The following is a 13,223-nucleotide window of genomic DNA, read 5'->3' on the forward strand; positions in this document are numbered from 1 at the left end:
ACGTTGCAGATCGAACTCCGGGCTGATAGTCAGGAGCGCTGGTGTGGATGGCATCAGGGCTGCGGTGCGAAGCGGGACGATGCGACGTGTGGTGCCCACAGGTCACGATGCAGGCAGCGGCTCGGTGACTGCATCCAGCGGCGTTGGTGAGACCACGGCTGCTGTGTGAAACGGGGCGGTGCAATGTGCGGTGTCCATAGGTCAGGGTGCAGGCAGCGGCGTTGTTGTTGCGGAAGCTCTGCCGTCGGTAGGCCCAAGCCAGTGGCGCGGGACCGTGCTTCGTGTCCCTCACCAGCACTGTCCACAGGCCACGGTGCAGGCAGGGATGCCTGGTAACGGCACTGGAGTTGATGGTGCTGGCATCAGTGGACTGGGGCTGCGGTGCGGGACGGTGTTTCGTGCTCCTCACGAGCAGTGTCCACAGGCCACGGTGCAGGCAGCGGTGCCGGTATCAGCAGGAGCGGCATCGGCGGGGTGCCGAGGCTGTGGTGTTAGCAGGCGATGCCGGGGTGCGGGGACCACAGGTCACGGTGCGAGCAGCAGCTCGGTGAAGTCGTCTGATGACGGTGGCGGTGAGACCAGGGTCGCGGTCCGAAGCGGGGCAATGCGACTCTGTGCGGCGTCAGCTGTTTACGGTGCGGCCAGCGGCTTCGTTGATGGTGGCACAGTGGTTTCTCCTCTTGAACAGCACAAAAGACACAGTTCCCAGTGCTGCAGGTCAGGGAAACTGAAGTCTTTGGTGTTCCTGAGACTTCCTACAGGAGGTAAGTTCTACTCCAAGCCCTTGGAGAACTTTCTCAAGCAGGACACACAGCAAAGTTCACCCTTTGCACTCTTTTCAGGCAGAAGCAACAACGGCAGGCCAGTCCAGCAAAGCAACACAGCAAAGGGACGGTACTCCTCCTTCACCTCTTCAGCTCTTCTCCTGGGCAGAGGTTCCTCTTGATTCCAGAAAGATTCTAAAAGTCTGGGGTGTTTTCTGTCTTCTTCTTATACCCCTTTCAGCCTTTGAAGTTAGCAAACTTCAAAGCGAAGTCTCAAGTATTTGCCAGATCCTTCCCTGTCCAGGCCAGGCCCCAGACACACACCAGGGGGTCGGAGACTGCATTGTGTGATGGCAGGCACAGTCCTTTCAGGTGTGAACGACTACTCCTCCCTCCCCTCTAGCTCAGATAGCTCATCAGGAAATGCAGGCTACACCCGTGCCCCCTTTTGTGTCACTGTCTAGAGAAGAGGTGTGAACAGCCCAACTGTTAAATTGACCCAGACGGGGAATCCACAAACAGGCGGAGTCACAGAATGGTTTAAGCAAGAAAATGCCTACTTTATAAAAGTGGCATTTTCAAACAGACAATTTAAAAACCAACTTCAATAAAAGATGTATTTTTACATTGTGAGTTCAGAGGCCCCAAACTCCATATTTGTATCTGCTCTCAAAGGGAGTCTGCGCTTCAAGGATATTTAAAGGCAGCCCCCATGCTAACCTATGAGAGAGATAGGCCTTGCACAGTGAAAACCGAATTTGGCAGTATTTCACTGTTAGGACATATAAAACACACTAGTATATGTCCTACCTTGACCATACACTGCACCCTGCCCCTGAGGCTACCTAGGGCCTGCCTTAGGGGTGTCTGACATGTAGTAAAAGGGACGGTTTAGGCCTGGCAAGTGAGTACACTTGCCAAGTCGAATTGGCAGTTTAAAACTGCACACACAGACACTGCAGTGGCAGGTCTGAGCCATGGTTACAGGGCTACTAATGTGGGTGGCACAACCAGTGCTTCAGGCCCACTAGTAGCGTTTGATTTACACCCCCTGGGCACCTCTAGTGCACTTTACTAGGGACTTACCTGTAAATCAGATATGCCAATCATGGACAAACCAATCAACAGTACAATTTCTATATGGAGCACTTGCACTTTAGCACTGATTAGCAGTGGTAAAGTGCGCAGAGACAATCAACCAGTAAAAACAGACCTGAATAAATAGGAGGAAGAAGGAAAAAAGTTTGGGGATAACCCTGCAAAAAGGATCATTTCCAACAGTTACTTTATAGCACAAGTTATAGTTGAGCTAACTATAACTGGTGAATTTCAGTGGTACTGTTTGTTTAAAGTGGTATGTTTAAACTGACATTTTCACCTAAATATAATCTCCCTTTAACGTTTACTTTTTTCCAGTGAAAAAAACATATATATACACACACAAATGCTTATTGCTTGCTCCCTAGTTCCATGCCCAAATTGGCATAACAATTGTGAACAAGACCCCGCATAGTCAAAATGCGTCGAATTTGGGGCAATAAACACCTTGATAGAGCACACCTGAGTGCGCTTTTTTCCTCAACCAGTGGATGAGGTGAAAGTGAAATCGATGTGTGTGTGTGTGTGTGTGTGTTTGTGTGTGTATATATATATATATATATATATATATATATATACATGTACTGGCGCTCACCAGTAGGTAATTATAGTTAGGACCTAGTTTTCATTAAAAAAAGCATTTTTTAACTTGCCTCTATCTTTGGCACTGTTTGACCAATCTACTCCAATTTTTTCGAAACAAGTGCCCTCTTGAATTTTGTTTTGCCTGGAAAGTTTTGGAGTCCTCCTTCAAGTGGGGGTCAAGAAAAGGGGGGAGGTCAAAGAGTGTGTTTCCCACGTTAATTCTCATAGACTCTTCAGACACGCTTGCAGCCCAAACCGCTGGACAGAATTACACCAAATTTGGCAGAAAGGTAGCTTTTGATCCGCAGATTAACCTTTTTTATTTTGTGTTAATCCGTTCAGTTGTTTAGGAGAAAGTAAAGGAAATCAAAATTGGTATATATAGGGTTGTGACTAATTTGCAAATACTGCCGTTCTCGTGCAGAGATCTGATTAGCTGCCAACACTTCATCCAGGAAGTGTTGGAGGCAAAAAGTGAAAAATAAAAGGGAGAAGGGTACTGTTACCCTACGCCCCTAGCCTTGGTCCAGGGGTCCCCCAGGAACGCTCCCAGAGCTAAAAATATTTTTTTTAATTCACAGCAAAAATTGCGAATTTTCACAAATTTCACCGTGGATTTTAAAATAAAAACTAAAATAAAAAAGCATGACCTCCCATGCTTGCTTTTTCATTCAGCTCCCGGTTGGGCCAGGTCCTGGTAACATTAATAAATTATAGGTGGGAGGCGCTGAGGCCCCCCTCCAACGGCTTATCAAAGTCCCGGGGACCACCACCTCCCCTGGGAAAGAGTAATATAATATGTAGGCAGTCGAGTGTACCCATGGCACCCTCGGACCACCGCCTTCCTGGGAAAAATCCTCGTAAAGCTATGCAGGAGCTCGCATGGCCCTCTGGGGACTACCACCTCACCAGGGCAATAAACTATTATGTATGCGGGGACTCACCGGGAAAGATGAAAACATTGCTCCCGCAAGCAGGGAGCTGCTATTTAAAGCAACACCCTGCTTGAGGGAGCAATGCTTGCTCCCGCAGTATGCGGGGAGCCAGCTAGGACCACGGGGTGTGAGTTATAATTACCTTAGGATAGAGTTATTTGAAATAACTCCAGTAGGTGAATTTCTATGGTTTTGTACATTTAAATGTGAGCCTTACTGTAACGTCCCTGTAACCTTTTTTTTTGTAAGTGAAAATATATATATCATTTAATTTTTATGATGGATACTTCTAGTCGGAGAACCTTCACTTTAGAGTATCCACAGGCACGAGACTAGATCAGAAGAGTTGAACAGCATTGCTACTGCGTTGGTTATTGGTCGCATGTAGCTCTGCGTTTACTTTGTACTGCCTAGAATTGACAATAGAGCTGCATACAAGCTCCACCCCTGCAGTCAATATAAGTTCCTTTCATATGTGGATCAAGCACTCGCTCCCAATGTTTTCTTCCTCAGGTTTATTTCTTAAAATTCAGGTTTTTTCCAGTTTGCAAGGGAACTCTCCTAAAACTACTGAGTTTCAGCATTGTGGGTACCAGCGCAAACAAATATCTGTAACAGATGCCCATGAGGTGTGCTTGTAATATTTGGGTTTGGGTCACAAATCCAAGTCCTGCAAGGAGTTGCCCTTAAGACTCTGAAGTCAATCCAGGTGAAGCTATATATCGCCAACCTCCCAAAAAAAGTCTCAGAAGTCCTGATCTAAGTCAAGAGAGTGGACTCGTTCCTGCTCTCGGGCCATTCTGGCCACAGATCCATGTCGCGGTCCAGCCCTTCTTGTAAGTCGAAGTCAAAGCATATGAAAGCCAAGCGGGGGGTTGTTCGAGTTCCACAACTCTCACCCTGAGAAGTTGCAAGGATATCTGGATGCCTCGTGGTCTCGCCCTTAGTTCCTCCATAAAGCAACAGAGGTTACAACTTTTTGATATTTTTCAAGAGATCTCAACACTTGATCTTTTCAGATACAATTTAAAGAGGTCAAGTGGAATTGTGATACTTAGTTCAATGTCACAGAATTAGGGGAGTGATTATAGACAAGTTCTTGGAGCAATCCCACTTTACTATGTGTTGTATTAACAGAACTAGTCAACGGCAAGTCTGGATCCAACCTCAGTATGTGAAAAACATGTACAGTTGTAATAGATGTGAAGCTGAAAAACAATGACATGGGTAAGTAATGTTGCCTTCAAGGGTGCAGAAATGTACTTCTGTGATGAAGAAAGGTATTCCCTCACCGAAATACCTTCTCATGGTTGAGTTCTGTTACAATGAAGGCTCTATCACACATGATATTATCGGGTATGCACTATTTGTCTGGGGGGGGGGTGGTAGTATCTGGGGATGCTGTCTGAGGCAGAGAGCTCGCGCCCCGCACCCAATTTCTTCAATGGCCCAGGGAGGTAGTGGTCCCTAGGGCTCTGGGGTGCCGATTGGCCCCCCACATACATGTGAACAAATGCCACATTTAATTTAATTACAGCTCCGGGGAGGTGGCGATCCTCTGGGCTGCGAGGGAGGCCGGGTGCCTCCTCCACCCCCCCCCCCGCATTACAATGAAAAATGCCTCCAGGAGTTGTTCCACCAAAAGGCTTAAGTATTCCAAAGCGTGGAAACCCACGCTTTGGGTTTATTTGTGCTTTTTTTTTTTTTTACTTTTACATTTTCACTGGATCTGTCGTGGATCGCACAAAAATTAACCAAAAATGTTTTTGGGCTGGGGGGGTGGGTGGGGTTGGTTGGTCCCTCCAGCACCAGAGCTAAGGTGGCCCCTTTTCTTATTTTTTTTATTTTTATATACATGTTATTTTTTTCTGGGACTTGAATGAAACTGTTTCCCAAGATGGCTGCCAGCACTTCCTTGTTGAAGTGTTGGCAGCCAATCAGATCTCAGCACGAGATCGGAAAGGGTTGCAAATCCTTTGCGTCCCTATATATACAAACTTGGATTTTCTTTAGTTTCTCAAAAACTACTGAACGGATTTACACCAAATAACAAAAAGGGCTTTGTCTGGACCAAGAGCTACCTTTCTGCCAAATTTGGTGCAATTCCATATAGTGATTTTGCCGACATTAAGATTTCCTAATGGAATTAACACTGGAAACGATCTAATTTTGTCTCCCCCCCCCGTTGATGGATCACCCCAAACTTTCCAAACAGCAGCTCTTGTGACTGTCAAATTTTTTGGTAAAAAAATTTGGGGAAGATTCGTCAAGTGGCGCTAAAGATATAGGCAAGTAAAAAGCAGCTTTACCTACAGAAACTAGCTCGTTGCTATAACTACATAGTGGTGACCGCCACTAGGTAATATATATATATATGTGTGTGTGTGTGTGTGTGTGTATGTATAAATATATGTGTGTGTGTGTGTGTGTGTACATAGATACACATAAAAACATACTTAAAAAGGACACAATACTCTTACCTGCATAGTTGCGTTGTGAAGATCCGTCAGTAGTATGGACTCTTGTTGGGGTAAGTGACCTATATTCCTCTTGTATGGTAGTGACTTATATTCATTCTTATGGCTAGCATGTCTTGCTCTTAAAACGTTTGCCATAGTCTGACTTATTCCTTATCATGCAGCTGGACAGCTGACAGGGAACTCTTCTGTTGAGATGTACCGACAGGTCCTGCTTACTGGTTGCCGTTGCATTGAGCTGGACTGCTGGAAGGGAAGACCACAAGATGAAGAGCCATTCATCACCCATGGCTTCACCATGACCACAGAAATTTCCTTCAAGGTACCATCAGGATGCACACTTTGTATGTAAGGAATATGTGTTAAATCTCACAAGCCCACATTTCAGTGCTTCCAATACCATTACCTTTACTCATCTAGAAATAGTGTATATTCTTCGATACCCTTATAACAATCTAATATATATTTTAGCTGTAAGCAGTGGCAGCCATTATAAGAGCATCTAATTGGTCATGCACAGCATACTATGACCACACAATTGCAGTAACCATTTGAATTACCCTGTGGGCTAATTATACTTGAATTAACACAAACAATTGACAATAAGGTAGGGATATGGGGTGTCGATGTTGAAGTTGGAAAAGTGAGGAGGATTAATCATAAATTAAGTAAAAGGGTAAACTACCTGTAAACAGAGTTTGCCAAGATACTTTCTTGAGTTATCTGGACGTAATTCCACAGATGTGCTAATCCTTCGATCAATTAATGACACCATACAGTTCGCACCTCCACCCAACATCTTCTGGAAACAATGAAAACTGTGTCAAATCATTACAAAGATGGAGGGGACTGAGGCACAGTGAAATGTCTGATCTTGCAGCTGCCATATGACGTCTCTGAACCACACCTAGGGCTCCCTGCATCCCCCAATTTCCAAATTAAAAAAAATAGGGGGTAAAGAAAACTAGAAGAATTGAATAGACCACATTCTAGGTACTCGTGTTAACTCTCTTAGAGCCTGCTTCATAAGTATTCCACGCTGAACCACCACAGTTAAGGATTCAGAGGAGTAGCTGGAATGTATCCAGCGTTCTGACGTGACGAGATGTTCCAATCAAGGAAATGTAGAATTAGAGTACATGGACAGTATGACAGGTGTGGAGTGGTGTCTTGAACCAAAGCATTTCTCTTGACACCACTCATTGAAAAAGAGAAGAATGTGGACACCAATGGATAACAGTGACAACTGAATCCCACTGTTGTTCTTGCATTTAGCACACTATGGGTGTTCAAGACAGTCTGTTCTCCACCAGACACAAATCCCGATCCAGGCAGTGTACGTAGCGAATGAGTTAGATCTGCTGGTCTGGGTTACTGCTTATGATGTTGAATTGTCCAGATTGTTCTTCCTATTTACATGACCCACTACGTCGACCAGAAGTTGAGGTTCAGAACATATACTCATTTCGATATCCATCACTTTTTATCCCTAGTACTTGTTCTCCTACAAACATCGAACCTCCTCTCAAAAGTGGATTAAAGGTTCTCAGGTCTTTCTTTCCTTTTGTGATTTTTTTTAATGCCTGGCACCTTGAAAAATTTGAATCACACATGTCTACTCTTAAAAGAGATGTCCCAGGGGCAGGTTATGCTCAACAAGTGGCCAAGGAAATCAAGGAAAACTTTCCAGTAGTGGCCCTGTTGGAAATATTACTGTTCACACTGCAGTTGGCTTGTACACTTATTTAATTAGATGTCTGTAAGAGTTAATTGTTGGCACTACAAGAATTTCCTTGATGCTTCCTTCCTTGTCTAACCTGGTTATTAAAACACAGTTTGGCAAACTTCTCTGTTTGTTCTCCAGTAAAAAAATCACATTCTCACTGGAATCTGAGTTTTGTTCTAGCAAACCTGGCTTCGCTGTTTTAGAAACCCATGGATTGTTTTAGTGTATTGCCTTCCTAGTGGCCTTCACTTTTCTCTAGTCCATGACTCCTGACTCTTCTTCAGAACCGATTTTTTTTTTTAACAGACAGGTTAGTTTCTTTATCTATGTCCTAATTTCAGACTTTCATATGAATAAGGAACTATGGGCCAGATGTAGCAAAGGGTTTTACCCATTCTGTGTCTGTGGGAAAATGTGTTCGTACATATGGCCCTAAATCTCCATATCTTTTTCATAGGCCTCAATCTTTTCGGTAGATGAAGATATTGTGTATACTAGCTGTGAGGCCTTCCCTGGAGCAAAAAGACAGACGGACCTTAGTTAAGCTTTAGCCCTTTTTATGATTTCTAGAGGAATGCAGGGAGTTCTTGACTGTTAAAGCGGTAATGTGTTTTGCACGGCTTTACCTGGTCTCACATTTTTGAGCAGTGAACATGCAGTTTCCATTCAGTACCACAAGGTGGTGCAAAATTTCCTTTGGTGGTAACTGGAAGGGCCTAGTGAGTCAGAGTGTGGGGGTTCCATTGTAGAGTAACAGTGACTTTTCTTCATGCAGGAGGTGATTGAAGCGATCGCCGAGAGTGCTTTCAAGACCTCCCCATATCCTGTTATCCTCTCTTTTGAGAATCATGTTGATTCGTAAGTATATGTTCTGGTTTTACTGGTAAAACATACAATTTGGGGATGGCGGGAGTAATGTATATCTGTTGTCTGGAGAATTAAACACAGCTGCTACACTGCCTCTGGTAGAGTCATGCAGGATTTGTGAATTACCCACCTCTGCTCCTACCACATCCTCTACAGAGGTTGTGAACGTCTGCCATTTATGGGGCTCTGCGCTATCCCCCAAAGTGCTGCCTTAGTTAGGGCTGTCACTCTTAATGTTTGCATTTTTCTGTCTGTAATATTCTGTAGTGCCAAGCAACAAGCTAAGATGGCGGAATACTGCCGAACCATCTTTGGTGATGCCCTGTTAATCGACCCTCTCGAGAAATATCCGGTAAGAAATCACTCTGAAATGTTTTGATCAGGTGGTGGTAATTGGATGTGAGTAATGATGCAATCTATACAGAGTATATAATACAGCAGGAGTCATTTGAGAGTGTCTGCTTCTGGTGAGTGAATAAGGATCCCTTTGCGGCAAGCACATCAATCTCTTTTTCTTTTTTTAATATAAAAGGAGAGCCAGAGATGTAAAAGGATGTGGGAACCTAAAGCAATATGAGCTGCTTGCTTCATGTAGTTGGAAAAATCGAGGATGCTAGGCATTTGCCAACTGGAATGTTCTTGGTTAGAAAGTAAAGGTGAGCAAGCCAGCAGATTCATAGAGTGAGCCGTGGCAGAGCAAGGCCAGATGTCTGACTTGGCTGTTAGAGCCAGAGCTCAAGCCAAATCCATGAATATTTGTCACATAAATCATGCATTTTTCGTCAGACAAACATATGATAAAAAACAATTCTGTTTAACTTTTGCACATTGGATCATGTCACTGGATTTGCAGACATTTAATAAAAGTAAAGGTTGAAGCGGAAAATAAGTTAGTTGTTTAAGGCCTTATTTACAGTTGGGTGGATGTGACAGCTTCCAAAAAGTAGTGAATGTCCCATCTACCATATTAAGATTGATAGCATTTTCACGCTACATAAGGCTGACAGGACATCCATCACCTTTTGGTGGATGCCCCTCTCAACCACGCTCTAAAATCCCTTGTGTGTTTTAAAAACTTTATTAGGGAGGAAAATGAGCAGTGCCTGGCATGCTTGGCTTGACTTTATCTTGCACACCCGCCCCTAGGGACCAAGGTCCTAGCCAGATATTTCAGCCAGGCTTGAGCCATGCCTTCCTTGGCAACCTCTATCACAAAGCTATGCAGCGCCGGAAGGGGAAAACTTATGATCATGTTTTGAGGTGTAATACACAACTGGGGCAAATTTAGAAAGATGAATCAGGATTGGATGTTTACTTGGTGGTGGAGTATTTTATCAAGCAAAATGCTGAGTCAGAGAGAGGCGAGAAGTGCATGACATGGTCCGGGCTGTGACTTTAACATAGTGGGCATAGTGCACGACTCATCGTCTGAGGTAAAATAAGCAAACCCGGGAGTGATGAAGTTGTAAGGCTGCTGTTGCATTAGGTGTGCTGTGGTTTAAGAATCGTAAGAGTAAAGTAGGGCACAATACTGCTTCAGGGTTTAAAGGATTTGAATTATGGTCGTTTAGACTGCATAACTGTTGGAATAGGCTATGAAAAAGAAAACTATTGCGGAGCACTGCATTGGTTTAGAATTCTGTTCTAGTCCATAAGTGACTGCCACATGTAGAAGTTCTCCACTGCAACATGTACATTATTACTCATGGCTGTTGAGACCACACATTTATCACTGAATTGTGTCCCTTCTCCATATACCAACCAACTGACATGGTGACGCCTTCTTCTGTTCTAGTTGCAAGCCGGCGTTGCCCTGCCCAGCCCTCAAGAGCTGCTTGGCAGGATCCTGGTGAAGAACAAGAAGAGGCGGCAGCACCACTGCAAGTCATACGATGGCAGTCTGAAGAAGCGCCCTGTAGAGCAGACATCAAGTAGTTATAGTACCTACAGCACCTACAGCGACTCCTCCAGTGTGGGAGATCTGCCCTCGCCAAACCTAGGTAAAGCTGAGATTCATCTTCAGAGGTCACTTCGGGGTCTCACACCTTCACCCCTGAAACCTTCACACTAACCAAGATAATTAGATGCTTGCCTGGCTGGATGGTGGAATTATCTTTGTCCTTCTACACAAAGGAAGATTTTGCGCACCTCCACAACCCTTGAACTAGCATGTGGAAGCTGTTATTTCCTGTAGGGGAAACCCTGCCCTGTCCTCTTTCCACACTCTTCCTTATTGTGTTCTTATCTAGCCATGTATTGACGTAGTCCTAGATGCATGTGTTCATTAGACTATTCATTCTTTGAACACTGTATAGGTTGACCTCTGCAGCCTGAGAATCAAAGATTGTCTCAGGACTCTGGTCAGAATGTTATCTGACCTTTGAAAGGTGACAGCATCGTAAAATAGACCAGAAGAAAGGCGATTAGATTATTACCAGTGCAAGAAATGTACAGGGACAATTTCTTAGTCTGAGAACCAGTCGGCATTAGGAACCGAATATGTGTGTGAAAAATATGGTCCTAGATTAATGGTGCAATTAATGAAGTATCAGATCACTAGTCTAAGAATCAGTGGACATTCATTGTTGGTGTAAAAAGGAATTGAGGACCTATTACTGTTTCAAGCGTTGAAAGAAGTGTTCGCAGAAAGAGTATCTATAAATGCACATGGTGTGCACTTTCCTGCCGCATAGTGTTGAACTCTGAACATTACAAGTTGTTCATTGAAGTAGTAGTTTCGGTTTCCAGATGACCTGTTTTACCCTCCCCTGAGACCCACACTGCACCAGGACACAGACTGGACCTCAGATTATTTTTTCCGCCAGCTGGCGCAGGCGTGCTTCGATGACTCTGTAAACGCTGCTCATCGAAAAAGACTTCTGATGCCACTAAACTAATTAACCGAGACCCCTTAAAGCGACGCTGAGAAATACAGATGAACCACAATCACCTCATGATCCAGCCATCCAAAGAGCATTCGCAGCGCCCCCAAAAGATCAACAAGAATCAGCTAAACCTTATAATAGAGAAGTGCATGCACTGCTACGAAAAGTTGCTGTTGAAGAACTGCTTGTGAATCAAAAGGGGCAAAGGGTGTGTTCACCATACCTACTTATTCTCGAAAAGGACAAACCCGTAAGCTCAATGTTGGATTTCAAGCATTAATCAGTTACATCAGTTTCCCTCTTCTAACTCTGGAATACTATATGGAAACACTTGACCATCCTGAGTCTCGACAACGATTTTCCTGATCTTCTCACAGAATGTATGAATAAGTGAGTAAGTGGGAGAACTACTCCCAGATCTCAGTCAGTATTCCCAGCATTGGAGGATGCTAACAAAATACTTTATTGCAACATAAAAAAAATTAAAATACAAAACCTTGGTGTTATGGCTCCTACAATCATGCCGCCTGGGCAGTGATGTCTGTGTGTACTGTCAGGGATATTTGATTATCATTTCTCCTGCTACTGCTGAATCCACATGTGGTATGGAAACTGTGTCAAACACCAATGGACCTAATTCTAATTGCTGCAGTGCGTGCACGTTGACCCAGTTATTTTCAATCTCTACTCCTGAAGTTGAATAATACGTCTGCTTTCTATACAGTGAAGTGGAACCAATGTGCCAGTCACTGTTCCAGTGGCAAATTCAGCCCTTGAAAGAAAGTCAGGGTTGGCGTACACTTTTGCATGAGCAGACTCGGTAGCAATAGCTGCATACTTGGAAAACTGAGATCAACAGAATTTAGAGTTCCTCTCATTGAAGCTTTAATGCAACGTCTTAAAAGGGTACTATGTCAAAAACTGCTTCCAGTTCCCTACTTGGATCTTAACATTGTCTTCACTGGGCTCCTTGGTGCAACCTTTGAGCCTGTACACACCTGCAGACTTCGGATTATCTCTTAGAAAGTTGTCTTCATGGTAGCCATCATCTCTCTCAGAAGAGTGGATGAGCTTCAAGCTTTATCGGTCGAGGAACCCTTTATGCAAGGACAGAACGACATGGTTGTTCTGCACACCCCCTCTTTTCTGGCTGAAGGTGGTATCAGCATTTCATGGCAATCAGTCCATAAAGTTACCTTCTTCTTTTCACCCACATCCTCAGTCAGCTACAGAAAACACACTACACACATTAGATGTCAAACAAGAAATCATGCACTATGTGTACTGAACTCGATCCGTTAGAAAAGCACAACTTTTAGTTGCTTTTACAAATCTGCATCTTCGCAGACCTAGATCGAAAGCTGGATTGTCAGATCCATTCAGCCATGTTATGTCAAAGCTAAATGTACTCCGAGTGTCGCACCAATGGCACGTTCAGGTCACAAAAAGGGACCATAATGACATTTCAACAAAACACTCCATTGGCAGATATTTGTAAGGCTGCCACATGGTTTTCTATCCACACAGTCACTAAACACTGCTGGTGGACATGTACACTAGGGAAGAGGTGTTAGTTGAACAAACGTTACTAAAAACTCTGTTCAAGGTATCGTCCACCTTTTGTTCGTAAGCCCATACACATATTAAGGGGTTGTGTTCTCCAAATGGCATGTGATATGTTGCTACTTACGCTGCAAATGGAAAACGTTTCTATAAAGCTAGGTTTGCAGGTTGTACTGCAATAGATTCAGATGTACCTTACCCTCCTTATGAGGTGCTAGCAGTGGTATAACATGTCCGGAAACATTCTAAATGAACAAATACATTACTTTTTGTAAATATTTCTCCATTACATAGGTAGAATTTCACTTTACTTCAGCACACAA

At 43.9% G+C, this 13,223-nt stretch overlaps 1 protein-coding gene across 1 annotated transcript in view; it reads left to right on the forward strand.

The window, feature by feature from the left end:
- PLCB3 (phospholipase C beta 3) overlaps nucleotides 1-13,223 on the forward strand; it is a 550,119-nt gene that overhangs the window by 385,153 nt on the left and 151,743 nt on the right. Inside the window, exons 11-14 of the mRNA XM_069207906.1 lie at nucleotides 6,024-6,181; nucleotides 8,361-8,443; nucleotides 8,720-8,804; nucleotides 10,248-10,452. Of these exons, the coding sequence (XP_069064007.1) occupies nucleotides 6,024-6,181; nucleotides 8,361-8,443; nucleotides 8,720-8,804; nucleotides 10,248-10,452 (531 nt within the window). The remainder of the gene's footprint in view (nucleotides 1-6,023; nucleotides 6,182-8,360; nucleotides 8,444-8,719; nucleotides 8,805-10,247; nucleotides 10,453-13,223) is intronic.

This window comes from Pleurodeles waltl, chromosome 9 (genome assembly GCF_031143425.1).
Source record: "Pleurodeles waltl isolate 20211129_DDA chromosome 9, aPleWal1.hap1.20221129, whole genome shotgun sequence".
Classification (NCBI taxonomy): Eukaryota; Metazoa; Chordata; class Amphibia; order Caudata; family Salamandridae; genus Pleurodeles; species Pleurodeles waltl.